Source organism: Meles meles, chromosome 8 (assembly GCF_922984935.1).
Source record: "Meles meles chromosome 8, mMelMel3.1 paternal haplotype, whole genome shotgun sequence".
NCBI classification, from domain to species: domain Eukaryota; kingdom Metazoa; phylum Chordata; class Mammalia; order Carnivora; family Mustelidae; genus Meles; species Meles meles.
This window is the reverse complement of record NC_060073.1, coordinates 58570293-58597604: the sequence shown is the minus strand read 5'-3', so window position 1 is coordinate 58597604 and position 27312 is coordinate 58570293. Positions and strand designations below refer to the sequence as shown.

At 38.5% G+C, this 27312-nt stretch overlaps 2 protein-coding genes across 2 annotated transcripts; both read right to left on the bottom strand.

Annotated features, from left to right (window-relative positions):
- Nucleotides 1-3827: 3827 nt before the first annotated feature.
- Nucleotides 3828-18879, bottom strand: LOC123949105 (olfactory receptor 51E2). Its single transcript, XM_046016426.1, has 2 exons — nt 18747-18879; nt 3828-5388 (listed from the first exon to the last, which is right to left on the bottom strand). Exon 2 carries the CDS (start codon nt 5338-5340, stop codon nt 4369-4371), a length of 972 nt encoding a protein of 323 aa, XP_045872382.1. The 5' UTR covers nt 5341-5388; nt 18747-18879; the 3' UTR covers nt 3828-4368.
- LOC123949106 (olfactory receptor 51F2-like) lies at nt 11899-12843 on the bottom strand. Its single transcript, XM_046016427.1, has one exon. It carries the CDS (start codon nt 12841-12843, stop codon nt 11899-11901), a length of 945 nt encoding a protein of 314 aa, XP_045872383.1.
- Nucleotides 18880-27312: the final 8433 nt, after the last annotated feature.

The window sequence follows — 27312 nt, the reverse complement described above, 5'->3', positions numbered from 1 at the left end:
AATATAATCATTTCAATTTTTTTAAAGATTTTATTTATATTCGATTTTTTAAAAGATTTTATTTATTTATTTGACACAGACAGAGATCACAAGCAGGCAGAGAGGCAGGCAGAGATAGAGGGGGAAGCAGGCTCCCTGCTGAGCAGAGAGCCCGATGGGGCTCGATTCTAGGACCCTGAGATCATGACCTGAGCCAAAGGCAGAGGCTTAACCCACTGAGCCACCCAGGCGCCCCTCATTTCAATTTTTTTAAAGTTTATTTATTTATTTAAGTTTGAGCTGGGAGAGAAACAGAGTGGGGTGGAGAAGGAAGGGGGAAGAATCTTAAGCAAACTCAGCACTGAGTCCTGAGCCCAACATGGGGCTCTATCTCATGGCCCTGAGATCACGACCTGAGCCGAAACTGAGTCGGATGCTTAATTGACTGAGCCACCCAGCCTCTCCTTAACATGTTCTTGATTAAAAAAACCTTATAATGATAGTGAAAATTTCACCTTTTTCCTTTGGTGATTATTTATTATTGTAAAATAAATATAACATAAAATTTGCCATTTTAATAATTTTTAAATGTGCAATTTAGTAGCATTAAGTTGTACATTGTTGTGCAACCCACCACTATCCATGTCTAAAACTTCCTGATCAGTCCAAATTGATACTATGTACCATTAAATAACACCTTATCCTCCCTTCCCCAGCCCCTGGTAACCTCTATTCAACTTTCTATCTCTGTGAATTTGCCTGTCCTACATATTTTGTATAAATGGAATCACACAATATTAGTTCTTTTGTGGGTAGCTTGTTTTACTTAGCATAATATTCTCAGGGTTTATCTATATTGTCAAATGTGTCTCAATTTTATTCCTTTTTATGTGGATAATGTTCCATTGTATATATTTACCATCTTTTGTTTATTTCTCTGTTGATGAATACTTGGGTCATTTCCACTTTTTTGGCTATTATGAATACAGTGTTGCTATGAATATTGGCAAAAAAGTCTTTGAAATACTTTTTAAAAAATATTCTCTTTATTTGGCAGGGGCAGGGGGAGGAACAGAGGGGGAAGGAGAGGGACGAGTAGACTCTGTTCTGGCTTGATCCCAGTACCCCGACGTCATGACCTGAGCTGAAACTGAGTCTGACGCTTAACCAATCTAGCCACTTAGGTGCCCCTGAAATACTTTTAAAAAATGAAAATCTTATTTAGCTTAGCATAAGTCAGTCAGAGAAAGACAAATATCATATGATTTCACTCATATGTGGAATTTAAGAAACAAAATAAATGATTAAAGGAAAAGAGAAGGGACAGACAAGCCAAGAAACAGACTTTCAACCATAGAGAACAAACTGATGGTTACCAGAGGAGAGGTGGTGTGGGAGATGAGTGAAACAGATAATGGGTATTAAGGAATGTACTTGTGATGAGCATTAGATGTTGTATGGAAGTGTTGAAACACTATTGTACACTTGAAACTAACATAACACTGTATGTTAACTAATTGGAATTATAACAAAACTTAAAAAAATGAAAGCAGTGTTTAATAGAAAAATATGAAAATTTAGGGCCGAGGGAAGGGTGGGGGAGATGGGAAAAATATGAGTAATTTGGGCTGCACTGGAATACTGTGAGAGATTTGAAAGCAAAACATACAAGCTTTATTAAATTGCTGACCTGCTCATGCTCTTAAGCATGTGGAGGTAGGCAGGAGGGTACGATTTAAAGTTGAGTAATGCATAGGAAGATAGAAGAGGATGGAGGTGGTAAAGAGAGACATAATGAGGTTTAAGCTAATAAAATGAAGTTCTGACATCATTATTTGGGGTGAGTAATGATAGCTGAATCTCTACTTTTACAGACTATGGGCATCTCTTTGTTTCTTTAGGGAAGTCACCCATTTCCTCCATCCTCTCTCTTTCTCTCAGCCTAGTCTATCTGCATTGATGAGCTGCATGACTTTGGAGGCCACTTTACTAATCACAATTAGATGTTCACAGATACATATACTAAGAGGGCCCTTCTCCAGAAGAGAGGTTAAGTGTCTGAAGTTTCCTTCCCCTAAGAAAGAACCCACAGGTTGGAGTCTCCCCCATGGTTTATCCACCCAAGTCCCCCATACAAGATTTGTTCAGTGAAGCTATTAAGGGAACCCAATTATTGTAATCATATTTCATCTTCTCATGAGATCTGAGTTCAACAATACAATGGAAATATCCCGGGGTGCCTGCGTGGCTCAGTTGTTAAGTGTCTGCCTTCAGCTCAGGTCATGATCCCAGGGTCCCGGGATAGAGCTTTCCCTGCTCTGAGGGAAGCTTGCTTCTCCCTCTCCCACTCCCCCTGCTTGTGTTCTCTCTCTCACTGTCTCTCTCTCTCTCTGTCAAATGAATAAACAAAATCTTTAAAAAAAATAGGAAATATCCCATCTTGATACATTCAGCATCTTTACAGTTGTACAAGCAGTAGGGAACCTCCTGTATCTTCAAATCTGAGTTTATAGGATTCTATAAATATAAAAGCAGTAGGCATAACACTTATCAAAATTTAAAATAAAATTTTATTATATCTTCTACCTGAGTTAAAACCCAGACATTCAAAATGTTTGACAGGTACAAAATATACTTTAAAAAGGGAGATACGATTGAGAAGGTGTAAGAGATAAAAAGACAAAAATATTTTCCTTAATCTGGAAAGAAACAGACTGTGGAATATGAAATGTGGCTATAAAACATGAACAGTTCTCTGGATTTGATGCTCATGAGGGCAGGGTTTTCTCTCAACACAAATATAGTCATTCATTTTATAAGTCACACAGCAGAGAGCAAACATAATTTTCACAGATCGAGGAAATAAATGGCAGATAAACAGGAAGCAATAAAACATGAAAATTAAATGACTGTATTTGGTTATCAAATGCAATTTCAAATCTTGGCACAACACTCACAAACTGTATGGCTTAGTTATCTTGTTAATGAAAGCCTCCTTTCTCTCACTTGTAATGGGGGTCAAAAATGGTATCTACTCCAAAAAGTTGTCGTGAAGATCAGATAAAACCTCTAAAGTACTTAGCATAGTTCCTAAAACATGGTAAGCACTCAAGACATGTTCATTGGCATTATTGTGTAGGGCTTAGATAAATTCCCAGATAATGCATCGTAAACCAACAGTGAGATCTGTGACAAGCTTTGTTTTATGTAAATTACCACTTTCATTTTCTTCATTTGGAAAGTTACATGTCAGTTAAACAAGACCTCCATAATAAAGAAATTTAAAAAGTAAAACCAGGGTGAGTCACTATTAATTTGAGCACATTTCTTTCAAGGCAAGGCATAGGTGTTTTTCAAGTTAATTTCATCATGTGTCCTTATTGTTTATTTTTTAACATTGTATGCAGGTTTCATTTTATAACATTATTTAAAGGTTACACAGTATTCCTTTTATACAGATTATTCCACATAATATTCCATTAAATAAATGGACCATACTTGAGTTTACTATTCCTTACTTTTATGTATTATAGCCTAGTATTTTAAATATGATTTCTTTAAATAATTGTGTAATCAATATATTTTATGAGAAACCTGCTTTCTGCACTTAGGAATATTTTGTTAGGATAGATTTCCAAAAGTGAGAATATAGCATTAAAGCATAGAACTTTTAAAAAAATTCTTGCTACAATGTGGGGGGTTTGGGGGGTAAGGAAGGAATAAGTGAAACAAGATGGGATCGGGAGGGAGACAAACCATAAGAGACTCTTAATTTCACAAAACAAACTGAGGGTTGCTGGGGGGAGGGGGGTAGGGAGAGGGTGGTTGGGTTATGGACATTTGGAAGGTATGTGCTATGGTGAGTGCCTGGCGATTCACAGACCTGTATCCCTAGGGCTAATAATGCATTATATGTTAATAAAAAAATTAAAAAATTAAAAAAATTCTTGCTACAATTGTCAATCATCATGAATTTATATTTCAACATTGTGAATTTTCATTAATAAAAACTGTGAATTTAATAGATAAAAATGCTGTCTCGTTGTTGATTTAATATATTATTTCTCAGATTATTAGTCAGGTAGAATAATTTTTCCCCTGTTAAAAAGCCAGTTGTATTTTTTGTCACTCTTCTTCATTATTTTTACTACATATTGGAACATTGGTGATTTTCTAATTTTGACTTTTGGTACAGTAATACTATCAATAACATTTTGACCTATGGAAAGAAATCATGGTAGCCTCCAAACTTTCACTGCAAGCAGAGGCAGAATTTGGAGGCCACAGCAGAGAAAATCACTGATACTCTTATAGGTAACTAGAATTTATCTAGCTTTAGGAAATCTTTATGTCAAGCCATTAAAGATAAGTTAAGTGGAGTGGTAATGATCACCTTCTTCCCACAGTCTGATGGTCCTTGTCACGGCTGATCTTGAACATAGCTAGCACACGAGTTCTGATCTGTTTGGTCTTGGCACCGTAGATGATGGGATTGATCACAGGAGGCAGGAGTAGATAAACATCACCCATGAGAACATGCACAATGGGATCAAGGCTGTTTCCAAAACGGTGTACCACTGAGAGGCCAATGAGAGGAACATAGAAAGCTAATACCACACCGATGTGTGACACACAGGTTCCAAAAGCCTTGGCTCGCTCTGACTTGGAAGGCAGTTGTAGAACCGTTCGTATAATCAGAAAATAGGACAAGGAGATGAACAGAACATCCACGCCCATAACCAACAGTATGGCCGTAAGACCATAGATCACATTGGGCAATGTGTCTGCATAAGCCAACTTCATCATATCCTGGTGGACACAATAGGAGTGAGAGAGCACATTGGAGTGGCAGAAGGCCAGCCGCTTGATGAGCAGAGGCAGTGGGATAAAGAAGAGGGATCCACGGACAACAGCCACCATGCCAATCTGGGCTGTTACTGTATTGTTGAGCACAGCTGCATGGCGCAGTGGGTGGCAGATGGCTATATAACGGTCAAAGGCCATCGCCAGCAGGATAGTGGACTCAATAGCTGAGAGAGCATGAATAAAAAACATCTGGGTAATGCAGGCATCAAAAGTAATCTCCCGGGAATCAAACCAGAAGAGGGCAAGGATCTTGGGCATGGTGGATGTTGACAAGGCCAGGTCAATTGCTGCCAGCATGCAGAGAAAGAGGTACATGGGAGCATGTAGGCTGCGCTCTGTTCTTACGATGAAGACCACGATGCAGTTTCCAAACACAGCCACGACATACATTGAAAGCAGGGGAAAGCCGATCCAAAAATGGGCTTCTTCTAATCCTGGGATACCAATAAGTACAAAGGTGGTATGTGTGAAGTTGCAGGAACTCATAGCTGGCATCGAGAAGGGGCGCTGGAGAGGGTGAGGTCACCCTGGCAACCTGCTAGCCTGCTAGGACATGGAGCACAATCAGAGGCCAAATCTGGAAACCTGGAGTTTCCAGTTTTGTGCAATCAGTTGATTGCACCTTAGCTCTCCCTCTCCTACTCTTCCCTCTCACTCTTCCAAGCCCTTTAGGCTCTTCATAAGCTCTGAAGCCCTCTTCCAAGGGAAAAATGATAGCTCAAACTCATTTATCAATTGCTCCTCTCCAGGTCCATTTACATTAAACTTTTTTTTAGATTTATTTATTTACTTGTTTATTTGAGAGAGAGAGAGAGAAAGAGAGAGCACAAGTGAAAGGAGGAGGAGAGGGAGAGGGATAAGCAGACTCTGTGCTGAGTGTGGAACACAATGTGGAGTCTGATCCCAGGACCCCAAGATCATTACCTGAGCTAAAACCAAGAGTGGAATGCCCAACTGACTGAGGCACTCAGACATCTCCCATTTACATTTTTAAAAAAAATGGAATCTAGGGAGAACAATGTTTATCCCAAAATGTATCCTTTCCTAATTCTTTTGGACTCCTCCTGGCCCACACTTTCACTACCCAGATATTGGGTGGTCCATTTCTCAGACAGGTGTTAACAGGTACCCTACTGAGAACCCTTTCCAGGTATGTTCTTTTTTTTTTTCCTTTCCGTCAATTATTCATTCATTTTATAAGCATCTACTTATATGACCTACTATGTACAAGGTTACTTGCTAGATGCTCATGATATACAGAGATGAAAGACACATCTTTTGCTCTTCAGATACCCTGCCTATGGTGGAAGATAGACAAGTAACCCAATTATTAGAGTTTTGGGGTGAGTGTTAGCCTAAGGTGTGCATTTAATGCATAGGATGGGGAGAGGCATGATCAGAGGAGACTTCCTGACAAAGATAATCCTTTTAATCAGTCTTCACACATGAGTAGGAATTAGACAAAGAAGGGAATAATGGGTATATGAAGCCAGTGGGGAGATGGATTTTTTTTTCCTTCAAATTTTCAGGATTCTGGGTTCCCAGGTATAAGGTCAGCAAGGGGAAAAAGAAACACAAAAATGACAATTTTTAAAAGATGAGAAAAAAACCTAAGGAAAAAAAACCACAAGTCTGGAAACTCCTTTGGGGTCATCAAATGAAAGGGAGTAGCTCTCTCCAGTGACTTATCTGGAGATGAGGGTGCTGGTAGGGTATTTGGCCTCCAGCAGATCCTAGCTGCCTGGACTGGTCCCTTGTGAAGGCTCTTCTCTCTGCTCCTTGCTGATGTGTTTCTCCGCACCTGAAAGGGACCTCCAGGCCACACTCTTGCCCTAGGGAGAACTTGGGTTGAGTTTTGATACTCCTAGAACTTTGTCTGTCCTGGAACTTCTGCCAACAAGCCATTCATGGTAGGGTAAGTTTTTTGGTTTTGGAAGCCCAGCATTGCTCTGTCCCTGCCCTGCCACCCAAACACGTAGGCTTTGACCTCATCAAACACTTTCCCAGCTAGGTTCATTAGGTACCCTCTTCTTTAGAAATAATTTTCTCTAAAGAGCTAAGGGCTTGGCTTCAAGAAGAAGGACCTCTGAATCTTGGGAATAAACTCTATAGGTATCTTCATCAATGGTAGTTGGGTAAACCTGTTCATCTCCCCACGATTCTTCATCACTCCTAATCTGGGTCTTTACTGCAACTGGGAGATGCTCTTTTGGGGAGAGGGTTTGGAGAACATCGGTCTTAAAATATAGTGTGATAAAATAGGAACTAAAAGGTTTATCTTGGATTATCCCCTTCATGGATAAGCAAAGAAGATTCAAATCCAAGATCCAAAGATCACAGAATTCATACCTCTGACCACTATTTGTGCTTCTCCCTATCCTCAGATCTTACGTAAAGATGTATTAGCTACTCTCCTTGACAAATGTGAGATTCCAAATATGGGCCCACACTGCTATCAGAGAGTGAGAAGCCTTTGTAATAGGCAATTCATTAATTGCCTATTACTATTACAAAATGCCTATTACTATTACAATTAATAATTGTATCCTTAAATGAGATAAAAGCTTATATCTTGTATCCATGCAACCATCTCTGCATCTACCATTGGTAGTTTAGGGAGAGAGAGTCAGAAATCTAAACAATTCAAGCTGAAAAGTCTGGGTAGTGCTAAGGAAACTTCCCTAGAAGGAGGCCAGCTCACTAGACCTCTGTGGGGCCCAGAATGAAGGAAAAGGTCCCCTTTACCTAAGCCTCTTGCCCATGCTACTGTGTGAGTACCTACAGATACACAGGTCTTCACTGGCCACAGAGTTGGATCCTTTCCTGACTCCTCTTTCTGCAGGACATCTTTTCTGCTTTTCCAGTAGCAGCTAAGGCTTTGGGCCATTATATTGTCTCCCCAGTTACCTACCCAGAATACCACATATTTCTCTCCCATGCTCTCTGGCTTTCTGCCCAAGGTGACCCTTGGCTAGATCCAATTTTAGCTTCTCTTTGAGTCTGGATGTGGTTTCTACATTCATTACTACTTGCCTTTCTGTTCTTTCTGCTAATGCTGTGGGATATTTCTTCTCAGCCCATGAAGATGCATTTGGGATACAAGGATTTCTTCTTCCTGATATGAGACAGCTGTGGGGTCCTCGTGATCTCCTAAGATGGTAGGAGTTTGGCCTTCTCAGTCCTGGGTGAGGGTGCACTCACTTGAAAACCATGCAATCCTAGGAGAGAGCAGGTGGAGCTGGCTTACCCATTCAAGTGCAGGTCTATTTATAATGCTGCCTAGGAGGCCCATGGGATCAGGCTGTGGGAGTATGTACTGAGGTCTCGGGGGCTCTGTGGGCAGGGGACAGTATCTCCATATTCACTTGTGTGTCAGTCCCATAGGCTTCCCACTTTTTCTGTCTGGTGTGTGTGTTGTGGGGGGTCACCAAGAAAGGGGCACTGCCACAGCCTCTGCCATCATTCCCACACTTACACATACATTTTTCCAAATAACTCAAACTCTCCCAGGTAGCAACAGTGGTTAGAGATTTTCCTCATTAACCACTCTTCTAGACATGACAGGCAACAGGGGTGTATAGTTATGTCCCTGGGCTCTAGAAATTCACATTCTCTTTAAAAGCCAAGGTGGATACACAAAACCAGTAATTCCTACAACTCAGGATAAGGGCATGCAGCTCAGTTTTTCATTTTCAGCTCTTCTTTTAGTTGATGAAATAGACCTTGAGATAGGGATGTCACTCTCTTGCACCTGTGTTACAGATAAGAAATGAATGAGATGAAGCCTCTTTCTTTGCCTTGGTCGCAGAGTTTTTAGTGATATTGGTTGGAGAACTAGGTATTCTGATTCTTTATTCATCCCCACTTAACAAATATTTATCAGGGGCTTACAAAGTAACAAGATATGCAATTTTTTGAAACCCACCCTTATAGATTATATATCCTGATGAGAGGGACACACAGTTCATGGTTAATATGAGAAACTAAATAGTTTCTCCTTATGACTACCTAAGGAGAAAAAATAAAGGGAAGAAGAGAACAGGTAAATATTGGGATGGGCAGTGGAAATTTTAATTTGAAGTTGGCAGGGAATGCCTCATATAATGGAGACGTTTGAGGAGAACCCTGGAGGGAGTAAGAAATATATCCATGAGATCTCTGAGGAAGACCATCCAAAGAAGAAAGACAAAAACTTTCTTCTTTGTTTCTGAGAAGGGAGTGTATCTAGGGGTTTAGAATAATAAGGAGGCTGGTGTGTCTGGGCAGAGAGAACAAAGGGAAGAAAAAATAGATAGATAGAGATAGATAAAATGGAATTGGATCGTATAGGGCTTTATAGGACTTTTTACAGGGCAGTTAAAGTTTTTAACTTGGAGTCTAAATAAAGGTAGCTACAACATCAGCCATGCATTTACTACTGTCCCAGCTTTCAGGAAAGTCTTCAATTCACTGTGAACATATCAACTTTGGGGAGAGTGACATTTGCTCTGCAAATCACCCATTCCCAAATGTTCAAACTACCCGCTCCCTAGTGAGAAAACTTACAAGTTTCCAGGGTTGTTGGATAGAGGGGCCGTCCATAGTTAGTGTGTATGTAATGGGCGGTGAAGTAGAAGAGAAACATCTGTAGAAGTAGTATGAACATCTTGGCTGTCTGGTTCTTTAGACTGAAGTTCCTTCTGATTCTGATTTTTAGGACCTTGTGTACCCCATCATTTTTCTCTAAGTTTCTTTCTCCCCCCCATAAACAAACAAATATCTAGCCTGTAAATCTACATCATCTGAACTTTTTCACTTCTTTCCAATACTGAATGAATGAGTCATAGGTCTTCGAAAGTGGGCACAGAATCTGTGATAAGAAAACAGTTACTAGAGAGTCTGAAAAGGGATGTTCTAAGAAAGAACCACAAGGTACTGCAGAAGCACCTGGAAAGGACCCCCGACAGGCTTGAGAAATCAGGGCATGTCTCCAAGAGAGTTACTTCTTTTCTAAGTCAGGAGAAGGGAAATAGTGAGGGTGGTATAGAGGGAGGTAACAGCTTGTGCAAAGGATTTTGAGTGATCCAGAGCAGTCACAGTGAAGAAATGCAAGTGGTTCGTTGCGCCTGGAGCACTGAACAGAGGGCAAACAATGAGGCTTGAGAGGTAAATAGAGCCAGCTACTATTAGTAGCTAGTAGTAACAGGGTTACTCTTATTTTATTATGTGGCAGACCCTGGTTTGGGGTCTGGAAGACAGCATGAATGAACAAAATTCTTATTCTTAAAGACCTTACCTGGTAATGGGGAAACTAGAGAAGAAATAAATAGGCATGTAATATTTTGGTGGGGGAAGGGAGTGCCAAGTATTAAAAATTAGATAGGTAAGGAAGCGAGTAATTGCAGACAGAAATCGAGGGAGAGGAGGTGCTTGTTTTTAATGTAGAAAGGTAACACTTAGGCAGAGACCTGCATGAAGTGAGGCAGGAAGCCACAAGAGTGTCTGGGGGGAAGAATATTCCAAGTAGGGAGGACAGAAAGTGTGAAGTTTGGTGTTGAAACATGTATGGTGATATTAAGGAAATATTTGGAGGTAGTACAGGTATAGTAGAATGAATAAAGGGGAGAGTAGTGGGAGATGAAGTTGAGATGGTAGAGGGGAGTTAAATTGTACAGATTCTCATGAACTATTATAATGACTGTGAATTTTCCTTGGGTAAGACAGGGGGCCACAGGACATGTTGAATGGAATAAGTGGCATGATCTATTTTACGTATTAAAATAATCATTCTAACTACTATGGGGAAAGTAAAGCAAAAGTGGATGAAGGAAGATCTACCAGGAGAATATTATGATGGCTGGGCACAAGGTGGTATTAATAGAGGTAGTAGAAAGTAGTTACATTCCAGGTATCAATATCCGGAATATCTGAAAGAAAGAGTCATCGGCATTTGCTAATAAGTTGGATGTGGAGTAGGAGTGTCAGAAAGGTATCAATAATAACTCCAAAAACTCTATCTCAGCCACATGAAAAATAGAGTTTTTAAGTTAGGGAAGACATGGTTGATGTGAACATTAAGATATGTTTTTGGACATGATGAGTCTGAGATGATTATTAAACATTCAAGTAGGAGTACTGATACATAGGATATGAGTCAGGACTATAAATATTAGTTTGGGATTTGCCAGCATGTAGATGGGATTTGGAGCCATGACGCTAGATGAGATAACCAAAAATGGAATATAATAAAGAATAAACAGGTCTGAGAACAAAATCCTAGAATGTTTCAACATACAAAGATCATGGAAATGAAGACCAACAATAATGGAGACTGAAAATGTTATTGTCAAGCTTACTGAGAATTTAGACACCATCTGGTTATTTGTTTGTTTGTTTGTTTCTTTCTTTTGCTTCTTTATGTCCCCTAGCACAAATTACATGGACTCATATATATGTATATATACAAATTATATACATGTATACTTATATATAGTTTATATTATAGGTAGCTAAAGTTAAGAGAGTTGGGGGACCATGGAGTCAGTTCGCATGCATGTGAAATATGGTTCTGTTATTTATGAGCTGTTTAAGCAAGAAACTTAACATTTTTGTGCCTCAATTTTCTCACTGATCAAAGAACTAACTACTTTTTAATGTTGTTTCAGATGTGTGTTAATCAATGCAAAAAACACTAAGAACCATGACTAGTCAAAGGAAATAATAAATGTTAGTAAAAATTATTATTGCAGTTAGAAAAATACTGCCTATTTTTCATAAAGATATGGCTTTCTCATAATGTGTCATACCAACTGCTCTAAAGTAGACAAAGTCAGACAATTCAGTTTGTTGGCAGGATAAACAACAGTTTAGAACAAACAGTGATGAATGGGAGAAATGATAGACTTAAGGCTTCACACTGCTCATTCCTTCTATTCTTATGTTTCTGTCTCATCTGTAAAATAAAGTGTCAAGTGAGCTGATGTTCTAAATATATTCCAGCTTTAATTTTAAGTTTTTGTTTCATGATCACCAGTTTTGTTTTTAAATTGATAGTGTTAGGCCATCTCTAGAATTCTATGTGTCTTTGGAATGGATAATTTTTATCACAGCTCTGCGTATTTGTTTGGTCTTCACACTGTAGATGATAGGGTTCATTACAGGAGGGATCAGGAGGTAAGTGTTAGCAATCATTGTATGAACATAGGCTGGGGCTCGTTTCCCAAATCTGTGAACAAAGGACAGACTGATCAATGGAAAGTAGAAAATAACAACAGCCCCAATATGGGAGATACATGTGCTGAAGGCTTTCTTCCTCTCTTCTGGGGATGCAATGCTGAGGACGGTCTTAATAATCAAAATGTAAGAGAGGAGGATGAAGATAGAGTCCACACCAACAGTAGAGATCATGGCAGTCAATCCAACTGCATTGTTGATCCTGGTGTCTATGCACGAGAGCTTCATCACATCAGGGTGGAAGCAGTAGGAGTGGTGGAGCACGTGGCTGCGGCAGAAGGACAGTCTTTTAAGAAGTGCAACCATTGGTGTCAGCATTAGTGTCCCTCTGATGACAATTGCCACTCCAATTTGAGCTATTCTGGAATCAGTTAAAATGGTGGCATACCTGAGTGGATTAGAGATGGCCACAAAACGATCAAAGGCCATGGCCAACAGCACTGATGATTCCGTGACAGTGAAGAGTTTAATAAAGAACATCTGTGACAAGCAGGCATTAAAGCTGATCTCCCTGGCATCGAACCAGAATATACCCAACATGGTGAACAGGGTGGATATGGATAGGCCGAGGTCAGTGGTGGACAGCATAGAAAGGAAGTAATACATGGGTTTGTGGAGGCTGGGCTGGGTGACAATGGCAAAGAGGATCAGGCTGTTTCCTGAGAGAGCGGTTATGTAGAGAAAGCAGAAGGGAATGGAGATCCAGATGTGGAAGGCTTCCAGCCCAGGAACACCAGTTAGGAGGAAAATGATGGAAGTAGATGTGGTATTCCAGAAGTTTGACATGCTGGGTTAAAAATACAGAGTTCCAAGATGAAACTATGGAACAACAACAATACTGTATTTTTTGTATTAATCCAATTACAAATAATTTTATTCAATGAAAAACTAACCAAAGATGAATATTTATATACTCCGTAAAAATGAATTGCTCATTGAAATTGATAAAGGAATATAAGATTTCAACTGCTGTAGTAGGTACCATTCTTTTTCTTATATATACCTTTGTCATTTTTCTTTCCTGGGACACTTTTCTGGTAGTTAAGTTCATATTATGTGACCTTTCCTTCCACTTCTCTAGCCAGAGATGACTGGATGAAGGAAAGTCACTTCACTCAAGACTGGTCAATTATATTTCATCCTTTCTGGATTTTCAAATTGTTATTAAGATGTAGCAGGTTAGTTTTTCCATATAGTTAGCATCAGAGGAAAGTAGACTGGGACTGTGGAGCAGCAATATTATATCAGCCTCAAGTGTAGAAAACAGAGAAGCTTATAGACAATTTGGGGAGCCAGAAAATATTGAGAAAGAGATACTTATGATACAAAGTACCACCTATGAAATGCTAATAGATGGCTTAGGCACCAGTCATGTGCAGATGTCTACAGTATCTAACCTTGAAAGTGACACCTGCAGTGTGGCATCTGGTGTCTCATATGGGAAGTGGAGTTAGAACACACATGCCTACCACCTTAGGGATAGAGGCCTCTGCCCCCCAAACCCCATCTGTGATATAGTATGCTGCCTTGTTCAGATAGAGTTTTCTCTTGGACTGCCTGAAGACTATTTGTTCTCCATTTTGTTAAGATATACTTCTCAGGAGATATTTAATAGAATTTTACTGTTTTGCTTTGGAGGGGAAGATATACCTTTACTGTGAATGTTATATTTGGTTTTTCATTCAGTACAGATTTGCAGGCTATATAGATGGGTATGTATGAGTTGGAAGGGAAAGTCTTGGGAAAGCAGACATTAGGGCTGTGACTGGAGAGGGTTCAGTGGGTAACATAACTGTTCCTCCGGAGAACCTAAGTGTTTTCCAGACCACTCAAGTTCACCCAGATGAAGTACCTCAAGGATTCCCTAAAGAAATCTTAGTTTAAAATTTGGTAAATTTTTAATTGAAATCAATGAAAAATTAGAGGAAAAAGAAGTCGTAAGCTACATGAATTGACCCAATAATTAAACTATAACTTTAGACTTTACAATTTAGAGTCATGAGAGTGTCCCAGGGAACCAATGAAATTACTGTTAGTAATGTATGATTAAACCTAATGGGAATAAGAGTTGACAGAAAAGAAACATTCATTAAGAAAGAGAACGTTTTCTTTTTGGCACTGCTTCTGATGAGTGTTTATTGAGTATCATGAATACAACTGACATGCTGCTGAAATGACTTGGATACAGACTTGCTCAATTGGCATGCATTTCAGTTAACTGTGAAAGTCTGAAAGTTAACAAGTTTAACAGGTTTGATGTTTAACAAGTACTCTTAGCACTTTTCATAAATATTTTGATTTTTGAAAACATTTTTAGTAATTATAGTTTTTAAAAAATACATAGTGATCAGAAAGGCAAATTAAACTCTACTTATTAAATGAGTAGTACTTATGATAATTAAAAATTAATATTTAAATAATTAAAAATGGGTTCACCTATCATGTTCCACAAGTCTTTGATCTGTTTATTTATTATTGATTTCCGGAACCTAGGTCTCAGCTTTTGAGGTTAACAACTTCTAGGGTCCTTGGGAGCTAGAGTAATTATGAAAAGGGGAACAGTTCAATTGTGTGTAAAAGGCTTGAGAAGTCTTCTTAGGAAAATCTGCGCTTGAAAGATTGCTATGTTTTGTGTAAATAGAAATGAAGTATTCCAAGGCTACTAGAACAGCATATGTGAAAGTGTTGAGCCAGAATGAACTCTTAAAGTGGTTAGAATCAAGTGAGGGAGAAAGAATAGTACTGTATAATAACTTCAGCATCTAGTGTACAGTGGTGACTGATAAAAAAGGGCTATGGGGGTGCAGAGTGCTTCCACAGGTGTTACTTATGTCTGGCGATCATGGAGATTTTCACAATGCTTATCACTTGGCATGCAATGATTGAGTTGTAACTTTGTTAAAGAGTGCTAGGAAATTTTATAAGAGATTTTTTTAAATTAATTTTGGAACAAATTATCTTTCATCCTAATTTCTTCCTGGTTCCCTTTATATTATTTTGGTAATTCAAACAATGTGTAATTCATTACACATTTTCATTCTTGTCAGTTTTTTCCCTCCCCATTTTATTGAGAAACCAGAAGAAAAACACAGTGTGCAGGCTGAACTGATCTGAGCTGAGTCTGGCAGAAGAGAACTCCATCAAATTCCTTTCTTTCCATTGCTCTACAACTGTGTCTTCCTGTACCCTCTCCTTATCCATGCTGGGTGCAGACATAGAAGATTCCTTATTCCTTTTCATAGCCAATAACTCCATCTAAGCTCTTGATCAGTCATTATCAATACTTAGTTCATTTCAGTATCAAACTCGGAGCTCACTGGGTATTGTGTCAGCCCTAAGGATATGAAGCAAATAAAATGACAGTGATTTGGTGCCTGAGAAAACCAGAGAGGTTGTTAACACCTCATCTTTTTGAGGCTGAAAACCTTATCTTTAATTAGAGCCCAAGGACTTCTATGAAAATGAAAACTTATCAGTTTGGAACACCTACTGCCCTCCAGGCACCCTGCATATAAGAGGAATCAGAGATAAAGAAATACCACTAGCTGTAGAGTGCATCAGGTAAAGTATTTCTAAGTGATAAGATAGAATAGTGTGGAGTGACATGTTCTGAGTGTGTGTATACATGAATGTGTCTATGTGTGTTAAGAGGAATTAGCTCCAAGACCTCTTAACTAAGTAGATGAATTAGAACTGTGTAAAGTTTTGATGGATGGATGTGTTTACAAGGATGCAAAGCAGGAAAAGGGTGTTCTTGACATAGATAAAAACATAAGGAGAAACCGAATGAAATAATAACAGGGTTTGTTGGACAACTACAAGAAAATTAAAATGCTGGAGGCTTAAGTGTGATGCTGGGTGACGTGGGAGATTAGTGAGAGAAATCAGCAGGCCAGGACATGAGCATCTTCATTCCATGGAAAGGAGAGGGAACTTCAATTTTAGTTGCAGAGCTAGGCATTTCCAAATATTTTATGAATAACTAAACAAATCATTTTTCATTTCTTCTCCCTTAACTCTAACAAAATTCCTTTCCTTCTTTAGTATCTTAGATAATACCAGTGGCTCCTTTTCTGGAGCTTCAGTTCTCAAGTTATACCCCAAACCATTAAGGAATGTTCCCTACACATTTATATAGATGTTTTCAACATGACACTAAGTTCAACTATGATAGATTGACCACCTTTCTTGACTGGCTCCTGTGCTTCGCTAGTAAGGGAAATAAGAGACAAACCCTATTTTTCCGCCTTACCTTTTATAATGACAAAAAAATATTATTTAAAGGGCAGTCTTCCTGTGATTATTATTCCTTCACCTTCGGTAATAATTTGGGTTCTTTGTCTAAGGACTCTCGGGAAATTCTCCAAATTGCCACTGATGACTTTTTAAACACCAAATCCAAAAGTTTATCTTCAGATTTGTTTTCCTCTCTCTCATCTCAAATTTTTGCTATTTTAGGCACCTTTTCTTTAGGTACTTTCTCCTTCATTAGCTTCAGTGATAGTTATTCTCTGTGTATTTTTTTTTTTTTAATTTCTTTATCAAACAGTGTTTTTGTTCTGTCTTTCCGGTTGTGGTGTTCTTTAAGAGTCTTTTTCTTTCAAGAAGCCCCTGGTTTTTTTTTTTTCTTTTTTTTTTTTTTGGTCTCCGGTATACTCTACTTGGGATATCTTAGTTTTTCCCACGGCTTTAAATAGCCCTTATATTCAGATGACACGCAAATCTGAAATCTAATTATAGAGTCTCCTGAGTTCTATATTTCAAAAGTTAACAGGATCTTTGAAGCAATGGCAAAAATGTCTGGGCTGAAACTTGAAGGCAGTCGTGAATCCTGGAACTAGAGTGAAATGATAAAACAGGCAATTTGGAAAACTAATGGGCAGCAGTTTGGAGAGCAGGTCAAAGCTCTCTGCTTAGTGACCGTGAACAAAAGTGAATAAACTACTTTATCTACCCATGAGGCATACGTAATCCCTCAGACATCTCCACTTCAATATGGGCCAAATGGAACTCATTCCTTCCCCCATTCCAAACCCGGCTCTCTCTCCTATGTCTCGTTTGTCAGTAAATGACATCAGACTAACAAATCATCTCATCAGAGTTACTGCCCTCACATACACACACATTCACACACTCTTCTCCCTCTCTTTCATTCCCTACATGCAAATGTTCATTAAACACTTGCAAATCAACATATTGATTTTACTTCTAAAATGTCAAAAACTGGAGAATCCAGAGGTTTCTATTTGAGGGCCAAATAATAGCAATGTGATTCATGGTGGGTGTTTGAAGCTGTACTTCATTGCGCTTTCCTTAATTGAATGAACTTACATGTTCCTAACAAAGAATAAAGGCGGCTAATAGATTTATCAAGGGGAGGTACTAAAATTCCTTGAAACGACTCTATGCTGCCATCACCCTGGAATCTGTTCAGTCTATCCTCTCCAATCCCGGTACAACCTTCCTTTTCTTCTGTAAAATATAAGCTATAGTCTCTTAATTAATTTTCCTGTCCCCCCAGATCACAGTGATGCTCTTTTTTCACTGCACTGTTTTGAGCTATGGCTTCTATGTCTTTAACTCCTGAACAGATGATAGAGCTCTATCAGTATTGTCCAAGCCATTGCTAATGGCATCACTATAGTGTGTGACTGATCTGTGTTCAGATCCTCACTCAGACACTAACTAGTTTTGAGACTATTTGTAACAATAATAAAATAATATTACTCATAACAACAGTTACCATTTATTGTTGGAATTTGTTCTGTGAACATTACAGTGCTAAGCATTTGAGAAACATTCTCTTAATTCTTATTACAACATCATTGGGCAAGTATTACTAAATTCACTTTGATTCCCCTTTTCTGGTAACCGAGTATGAGAGAGGTTATGAAACATGTTCAGAATCACACACAGCTAGTGAATGTCAGAATTGGGATTTTAAACCCAATTTTTAAAAAAATTTTCCTCCCCAAAACTATGGTTTCATGTATAAGTAGTGTAAACTTTCTTTGATGCAGTTTCCTCATCTATAAGGTAGATTATGTTGTGCTCCTAATAGAGTGCCTGGCATGCAATAAATGTTCAAAAAAAAACTTTTTAAAATTTTTAGTAAGAATAATTGGGCTTCAGCTCCTGACAGCCTTTTTGGTTTTCTCAAGCACCAAACCACTATGATAACTTATATAGCACCCTGATTAAGTCATTTGCTTAACAAACCACAAACTATTTTTAATTTTTTGAGGAATCTCCACACTGTTTTCCAAAGTGGCTGTACCAACTTGCATTCCCAGAGGGGGAGGCAAACCATGAGAGACTATGGACCCTGAGAAACAAATTGAGGGTTTTAGGGGGGAGGGGGTGGGGGAGGATGGGTGAGGTTGGTGGTGGGTATTAAGGAGGGCATGTATTGCATGGGTGTGGTGCATAAACAATCTTGGAACACTGAAAGAATAAAATAAAATTAAAAAACAAAACAAAACAAACCACAAACTGTGCAACCCACATAGGGCAGAAAAATGATATTTTGCTGCAGGTTTCCTGAGAATAAATAATTCTATAAATTCTGCTGCGTATCTCAGCCCACCATCTGATTATCTCATCTAATTCTGAACATTGTGAGGAAATTCTTCCTGTGTTCAGCTCACCTAGAGTCAAGTCTTTTCTTTGAACAAAACAGTTTTACTTACAGAATTTGTACTTGTCCCTCCCGGGCTGACTCAGAAGGCTGAGAAGACTTGATTCCAGGGGAGGACAGAGCTTATGAGGAGACTTGTTGCAGCCTGAATGGAGACAGGCACAGAGCTGAGAGGCCCATTCCTGGTGGTGGTGTCACTCACTGTGTCTCCAGGGGTATGGTGGTTCCCAGAAGGCTTCTTTTGCCTTTTACAGTCTTTGTCAGTTCCATTACGCAATTACTTATTGTGGTCATGTGCTTTATAGGCTGATGTAACTTTTTTTGTCCTTGGGCCCTTTTATTGGAGTGGGTTTTTTTTTGTAAAAACAGTTTTAAGACATAATTCACAAATCATAAAATTCACCCATTTAAAATGTACAATTCAATAGTTTTTAGTAAATTTACCAAGTTGTACATGCATCATCATGGTCTACCTTTAGAAAATTTTTATTACTGCAAAAAGAAATCCTATGCCCATGAGCAGTCACACTGAAGATTTTAAAAAATGAAATATTATACTAAATTGCTAAAGGGAATATCATCTGGTGAGTGTAAATCACATTCCACTCAGTAACTTGTTAGCATCTATTATTATTCATGGTAGCCCTGTTTCATTAGCCTACCTGTGCTTTTTAGCAGCCTGTCTTTTATAACTAGGAAAAAACATAGTTTACTCATCTATACATACATCCAGTAAAATATTGCATAAGACCGTTCTGTATTCTAAACATCATGCTAAGTGCTAGAGATTAAGAAAGGGGGTGGGGTGGGGATTCTTGTTCTTACTGTCCATGGTCTCTTAGTTTAGTATAGAAACACACAGTTAACTGATAATTACCAATACTGATAATTAATGATAATGTTCTCTTAGAGGCATGAACCAAATACATTTTATTTACTTATCATAATTTAATCTATTTTCTGTTTTGAATCCAATCCCACTAACTTCAAGGATGCCCACTCTCACCACTCTTGTTCAACATAGTATTAGAAGTCCTAGCAACAAAGAGAAATAAAAGGTATCCAAATTGGCAAGGAAGAAGTCAAACTCTCTCTCTTCGCAGATGACATGATTCTTTATATGGAAAACCCCAAAGACGCCACCCCCAAACTACTAGAACTCATACAGCAATTCAGTAACGTGGCAGGATACAAAGTCAATGGACAGAAATCAGTGGCTTTCTTATACACTAACAATGAAAATACAGAAAGGGAAATTAGAGAATCGATTCCATTTACTATAGCACCAAGAACCATAAGATACCTGGGAATAAACCTAACCAAAGAGGTAAAGGACCTGTACTCGAGGAACTACAGAACACTCATGAAAGAAATTGAAGAAGACACAAAAAGATGGAAGACTGTTCCATGCTCTTGGATTGGAAGAATAAACATTGTTAAAATGTCTATACTGCCTAAACCAATCTATACTTTTAACGCCATTCCGATCAAAATTCCACTGGTATTTTTCAAAGAGCTAGAGCAAATAATCCTAAAATTTGTATGGAATCAGAAGAGACCCCGAATTGCTAAGGAAATGTTGAAAAACAAAAACAAAACTGGCGGCATCACGTTACCCTATTTCAAGCTTTACTACAAAGGTGTGATCACCAAGACAGCGTGGTACTGGCATAATAACAGACACAGAGACTAGTGGAACAAAGTGGAGAGCCCAGATATGGACCCTCAACTCTATGGTGAAATAATCTTCGACAAAACAGAAAAAAATATACAATGGAAAAAAGACAGTCTCTTCAATAAATGGTGCTGGGAAAACTGGACAGCGATATGTAGAAGAATGAAACTCGACCATTCTCTTACACCGTACACAAAGATAAACTCGAAATGGATAAAAGACCTCAACGTGAGACAGGAATCCATCAGAATCCTAGAAGAGAACATAGGCAGTAACCTCTTCGATATCAGCCACAGCAACTTCTTTCAAGATATGTCTCCAAAGGCCAAGGAAACAAAAGCGAAGATGAACTTTTGGGACTTCATCAAGATCAAAAGCTTCTGCACAGCAAAGGTAACAGTCAACAAAACAAAGAGGCAACCCACGGAATGGGAGAAGATATTTGCAAATGGAAGGAAACTAACAACAATAACTCTGGATTTCCCCCACTTGTGTTTAAATGTTGCAGATCCTACATTGTACCAAGGACTTTGCCTTTGTGGGTGATGGATCTGGCCAGTGATGCAATCTAAAAAGAGGTGACAATTGCTCTCTCTAGTCTTTAGTAAATAGAGTACCCACAGATTGCTGTAGACTGTCCATCTTTTCTACTTATGGTTCCTTTAGACCCTTAGATGTTCCCACCATTTCTGGACCACTATAGAACATGTGAGTCTTGAAGTCTACCCTTGATTTCTGTCTCTTACACTCTGGATAAAGCCTGCAGATACTAATATCTTCGAAACTATACCTGGAATGTAATCACCCTTCATCACCTCCAAAAGTGCCTCCTTTTTCTTAAGCACCATTATCTCTCATTGGGTAATTTCAATAGTTTCCTAACTATTCTCCCTGCTTCCATCCTTATCTCTCCCTACCACCCAGTCTGTTTCACCACAGAAAATATCTTGGCCTGAAATACTTTATTCTTTATAATGTAACAACAAACTTTATTATGCATTCTGTGCCCAAGATATTATGAAGTGTTTTTGGTAGAGGAAATGGTGCCCCCCCAAAGATGTCCACATCCTAATGCCTGGAACCTTTACACAGTAGAAAGGATTTTGGAGATGTGATTGGTCTGGAAGACCTTGAGATGAAATTATCCGAATTATCTGGGTGTGTTCATTCTAATCACATGAGTACTTAAAAGTGGAGAAACAGAGAGGTGGCAACCTGAGAAGAACTTGATCTACCATTGCTAGCTTTGAAGATGGCAGAGGGTGGGAGATCAATGAGCCAAGGAATGTTGGCAGTCTTTAGAAGGAGAAAGACAAATGTATTTTACCCTCTTTACTTATGCCCTCTAGAAAATAATGCAGCCCTGTTGATGCCTTGATTTTTAGCTCAGTCAGAGTCATATCAGTATTCTGACCTACATGACTGTAAGATAATAAATTTGATGAAAATCCTTTATCACTTTGATTTATACAGTTACCAAGGGTTAGACAATTTAAGTAACTTACTTAGGTCTCTCAGTTAATAAGTGTCACAACCACTGTTTGAAGCTTGGGTGATTGGGAACCCTTTAAAGGTTTTAAAACTCGTTCTCCAGAGAATCTTCACATGACCATTCATCTGCCACTAATTCCAATTCAAATTGTTCTAACCCAGCAGCATGTATGCATGGTTATGTGCTAGCCTGGATGTTAACATGCTGTCAGCTGTATATACTTGCATTTTGCATATGAAGGTTGATCTGTTATATCTCCTTACAGTGAACTTCTTGAGACCTTTGGAAACATTTTCTCTACCAGTCTGGACAAATTCTAGGGAAGTGACTGCATTCCCATAAATCTCAGAAACTTCTTGGGGATTGTGTTTATTTATCTCCTGGCCAAAAGAATGTTACTTTTTCTCACAGCAATATAATTACAAAAATATTTTAGTATACTCTGAGCCAGAGCTTGGTGCATGCACATGGAACCGGTATGCATATGGTAGAGCACTGACACACATTGTCCTCATACTTTCAAACGATGGCCCTTCTCACTGCTCTAGTCTCATGCCAGCCCAGCAGAACAGTAACTGGTAATTCAATTCAACCTTCTGAAACTCTGAACAAAATGCTCCTCAATAAAATCGCTTAGCGATAGGAATATGCCATTATCAATCTGTTAATATTAATACCATTGAAACATACCACAGTCTGTAACATTACTGGACTTCATGTTAGTATTTTCCAAACTTGTTAACCCAAACAGGAAGAACAGAATTAGAAACAAGGAAAAAATGTGCCATGGGGACTTGCAATAAATGTTATTTACTAAATGTCAATATTTTACTACAGCAAACAGTAAAATATCCTTGCCTGTCAAATAAGCAAAATTTTTTAAAGATTTTATTTATTTATTTGAGAGAGAGAAAGAGAGAAAAAGAGCACAGAGGAAGAGTGAGAGGGAGGAGCAGACTCCCCACGGAGCAGGGAGCCCAGACAACGGGCCTCATCCCAGGACCCTGAGATCATGACCAAAGCTGAAGGCAGATACTTAACTGACTGAGCCACCCAGATGCTCCCAAATCAGCAAATTGTTAAGAAACTTATAATACGGGGCGCCTGGGTGGCTCAGTGGATTGAACCGCTGCCTTCGGCTCGGGTCACGATCTCGGGGTCCTGGGATCGAGCCCCGCATCGGGCTCTCTGCTCCGCGGGGAGCCTGCTTCCTCCTCTCTCTCTGCCTGCCTCTCTGCCTGCTTGTGAGCTCTCTCTCTGTCAAATAAATAAAATAAAATCTTAAAAAAAAAGAAACTTATAATACACAGTGTTATGTTGTTGTGTTATTATGGACTTAAGCATTGTTTTACAGTATTTATATGAAATTTCTGGAAGTGTATTTTCCAGTATAGTGTTGGCTTAAAAGGTCCATTATATTCTATTTCTAGAAATTTACTCAGAGGAAAAATAGAGATACAGGCCACATTTTATATAAAGGAACATTTATTGCAGTGAAAAATGTAGGAAACAAAAATTCTCAATGACACAGAAATAAAGTATTTCATCTAGTCATAGGATATGACCTTTAAAATTCACACTTGGTGGCGCCTGGGTGGCTCAGTGGTTTAAAGCCTCTGCCTTCGGCTCAGGTCATGATCTCAGGGTCCTGGGATCAAGTCCCGCATCTGGCTCTCTGCTCGGCAGGGAGCCTGCTTCCTCCTCTCTCCCTCTCTGCCTGCCTCTCTGCCTACTTGTGATCTCTGTCTGTCAAATAAATAAATAAAATCTTTAAAAAAAAATTCACACTTGGAGTAGCTGATATGGATGGTCACCCTGAATCAAGAAATGGGAAAACAGGATTCAGGACTGCAAGTTTTCTAAGGCATTAAACAGTGTAGGTTCTGAAAGAAGCAGTCTGAGACAGGAACAAGAGGCCAGAGGCAAATCAGATAATTTAGGGTTAATATATCCAAATAGTAGAAGCAAACCTAAAAGCAAGCAAAGAATAACAACAAAAAATGTACTGCATCAGTAATTGTGTTTAGAAATAATCTATTTGCTATTTACAAAAAATACTGAGGTCCTACAACTCCTACTAGCCCTCCAGAGTCAGATGAAAGTCTCATTCTCTTCTCCTGGATTCAGTCATGTTGAATTATGAGTAGTTCTACCCTACTTATTAAACATTCAACTTTAGTGGATTAAGAAATGTAGCTCTTCCTTTCTTCTGTCTATCATCTTCTTCTGGCTATTCCTATGATTCCTACTTATCCTGTTCCTCTCTGCTCTCACCATGTCTTGTACATGATTCTATCAACATTCTTCATGCATTCATTTATCATTACAAAAATATTATATGCATACTATATATCTTATTGAGTAAGATTTGAGGGTATGATAACAGTGAACACAATGGATATTGCCCGAGATGTTACAGAGTTTAATGGAGGATAAAATTAAGTATGTGGGAAATTACAATACTGTGTTACAATTACTATTAAGGAAGGAAAATTAATAGAGATCTCTGCTACAAAAAAACCAATAGTATTGACATCACCTAGAAGCTTGTGAGAAATACAGGATATCAGATGTACTGAGTCATAAACTGCATTTTTGCAAGATACCTAAGGGACTTAAGTGACATTCAAGTTTCAGAAGTACTGATATAGATCAAATGGATGTCGAGACCTTGCCCTATATGGTCAAGGGAGGCTTGCCAAATATAATTGCTAAAATGAGATCTGAGGAAATAAGAAGGACTTCCTGAAGGGAGCTAGGGATGAGTATAGTAGCATAGAGGGTAGGGTGAGGAGATGATGGAAGGTTAGGGAAATGTTGTGGACATGGTCAACAGCTGTAGGTGTTTTATCTGTTTAGGTAAAAACAGGTGTTTTATCCCATAGGCATACTGAACATAATATTGGGGAACTGTAATGCAAGAGAGCTAAGAAACAAACACAAACACAAAACAAAGGAAAATAAAACACCCCACAATATTCAGGTTCCATTAATTTATCTTTAATTTTATAATGATAAAATCTTAGAACAAGTTATGTTGTGTATATACAATGAATTTTGGAACACTGAAAAAGAATAAAATTAAATTAAAAAGACAAATTCAACATCACTTTATGATAAAAATTCTCAATAAATTGGTTATGAAGAAAAAATCTTAGAAAAAGTTATTTTAGTTTTAATATAAATGTAAACTTTATGTCAATAAAAAATAAAATCTTTTTTGAATTACATTTGAGATAGAAGTTAGGAATCAGTAAATAGCTTAATATTGCCTTGGAGAACAAGGCTCAGAGATGAGCAAAAGCGGGCCTTGTTTAGGGAGTTGAAGATAAATTCAATAAGGTTGAAGCAGAGAAAGTGGGAAAACAGTGCTTACAGGTTGCATCCAAAAGTCCTGCAAAGCCAGATTCCTCAGGTAACTGAGAAGACAAAGGAATGGAAGCAGGGTGATGTCCTAAGTAGATTTCTTTTACTATGGTGCTTCTCTTACCTGTCAGAAATGTGAGCTCCTTGAGGGTAGAGACCATTTCTTCTTGATATCTGGCTCATTGTATCTGACACATATCATTTACTATGTAATAATTTATTAAGATTTCTATATATTAATGAAAAAATAATTGTAATGGCAAGCAATAACAATAAATATTAACAGTTGTTAATAACCTATTGTGAGAGAGTACAAAGTGTACTAGGCTGACTTTTCTATGGATTGGTATTGGGTCACTTTGTTTATTGCAAAAAGTAAATCTTTGAAGAGGATAAAATTATTTTCTCCATGTGAAAATGAAGAAATGAAAGTGAAGTGGTTTCATCACTAGCCCAAGGACACACTTCTGGTGACAGAGCTGAGCTTTGAAGCCTGGGTATCTGGTTTCAAATTCTTTGATTTTAACCAATGCTTGTCAAGTCTAAATAGATAGGTGAATGCAGAGAAGCTATTCAAAGTATTCAAGCCCTGGGACAGGGCAATTAGAAAAGGCTCTATCAACAGAATGAATACTGACCATTATGCCCTTTGTTTGTGTATTCACTAATCATTAAACTTGGGTTATTGGATGGTTTAAATCCCTCAGTTTGCACTGGAAAAAAACCAGAATTTCTCCTAATAATGTACCATCTCCTGCAGTCCTCCTCATGGACCAGTGCCCTTTAGATTGGAATGCTTAGTGTAGCCAGCAAGATTTTCACATATATATCCCTGTAATTGCCTAGGCATCCTCCTTTACTTCTGTGTCTTGGAAATATCTGTTTGATTTGTGCGTGTTTTCCCACTGAATCTCAGTAATTTCAATCCAGGCCTTGGAAAATGCCTGCCCTGTCTGTTTTTGTGTTTTCTGTGGGGAAGACTATGTTTCTATTAGTCCTGAAGGTTCCTAAATGGATGGCATATTTTATCAGGCTTTGGATGAGCTCTAGGAAGGAACTGCATCTTCCCAGACTCTCCTGGGGATCTAGAATCTTCCGACAGAAGAAAAAAAAAATCAACAAGGCAATTAAGGCCTCTGTGGCAATGCTAAATGACAATAAATACTTCATTCTTTTTTTCTGTCTAGCAGACCTTTGCAAGACAATGTCCCCTGGGCATAGATTTTGTGCCAAGAATTATGTTCAATTAATTACTGTTCTTGAAACTACCAGCCCTCTCAATTTGCCAGTAATTGTCTGAGGCTATATTAATGGCCGAAGGTTGAAGGCTGCTTATGAGTATCCACAGTTTCAACAGAAGCTGTCTGCCAGATATGGCTAACGTCTCTACCACAGAGGTGAATATATTAGTGTCAGTTTTAGACCAGTTATCAGAACAGACTAGTGCCTTTGTCAGATTGCAAGGGACATACAAGGGACTCAAAATTTTGTATTCTTTTTAGTTGCTTCTTTTTATTTTTTAAATAGACTGCTCTTTTAAGCAGTTTAAATTCAATTAACCAACATATAGTACATCATTAATTTCAGATATAGTGTTCAATGACTTATCAGTTGTGTATAACACCCAGTTCTTTAGAGAAGTTTAGGTTCACAGCAAATTGAGTGGAAGAGGCAGAGATTTCCCATATATCGCCTGTGCCCAAATGTCCATAGCCTCCCAACATTACCAACATCCCCCACCAGAGTGGTTCATTTCTTACCATTGAAGAACCTTCACTGACACATCATTATCACTTGAAATCCATAGTTTACATTAGGGTTCACTCTTGGTGTTATGTTATGTTATGCATTCCATAGGTTTGGACAAATTTATGACCCATGTATTCACCATTATAGTAACATATGGAGTATTTTCACTGCCCTAAAAATCCTTAATGTGCCATGCCGCCCATGAACTTCTCACTCTTCCCTAGCTCGAGGCATGTCACTGATCTTTTTTACTGTCTTCATAGTTTGCCTTTTCCAGATTGTTCCATAGTTGAAAGTATACAGTATGCTGTCATTTCTGACTCGCTTCTTTCCCTT

Excerpts from the sequence above, each read along its gene's own strand:
- LOC123949105 (XM_046016426.1), bottom strand. The coding sequence starts at position 5,340 with ATGCCAGCTATGAGTTCCTGCAACTTCACACATACCACCTTTGTACTT.
- LOC123949106 (XM_046016427.1), bottom strand. The coding sequence starts at position 12,843 with ATGTCAAACTTCTGGAATACCACATCTACTTCCATCATTTTCCTCCTA.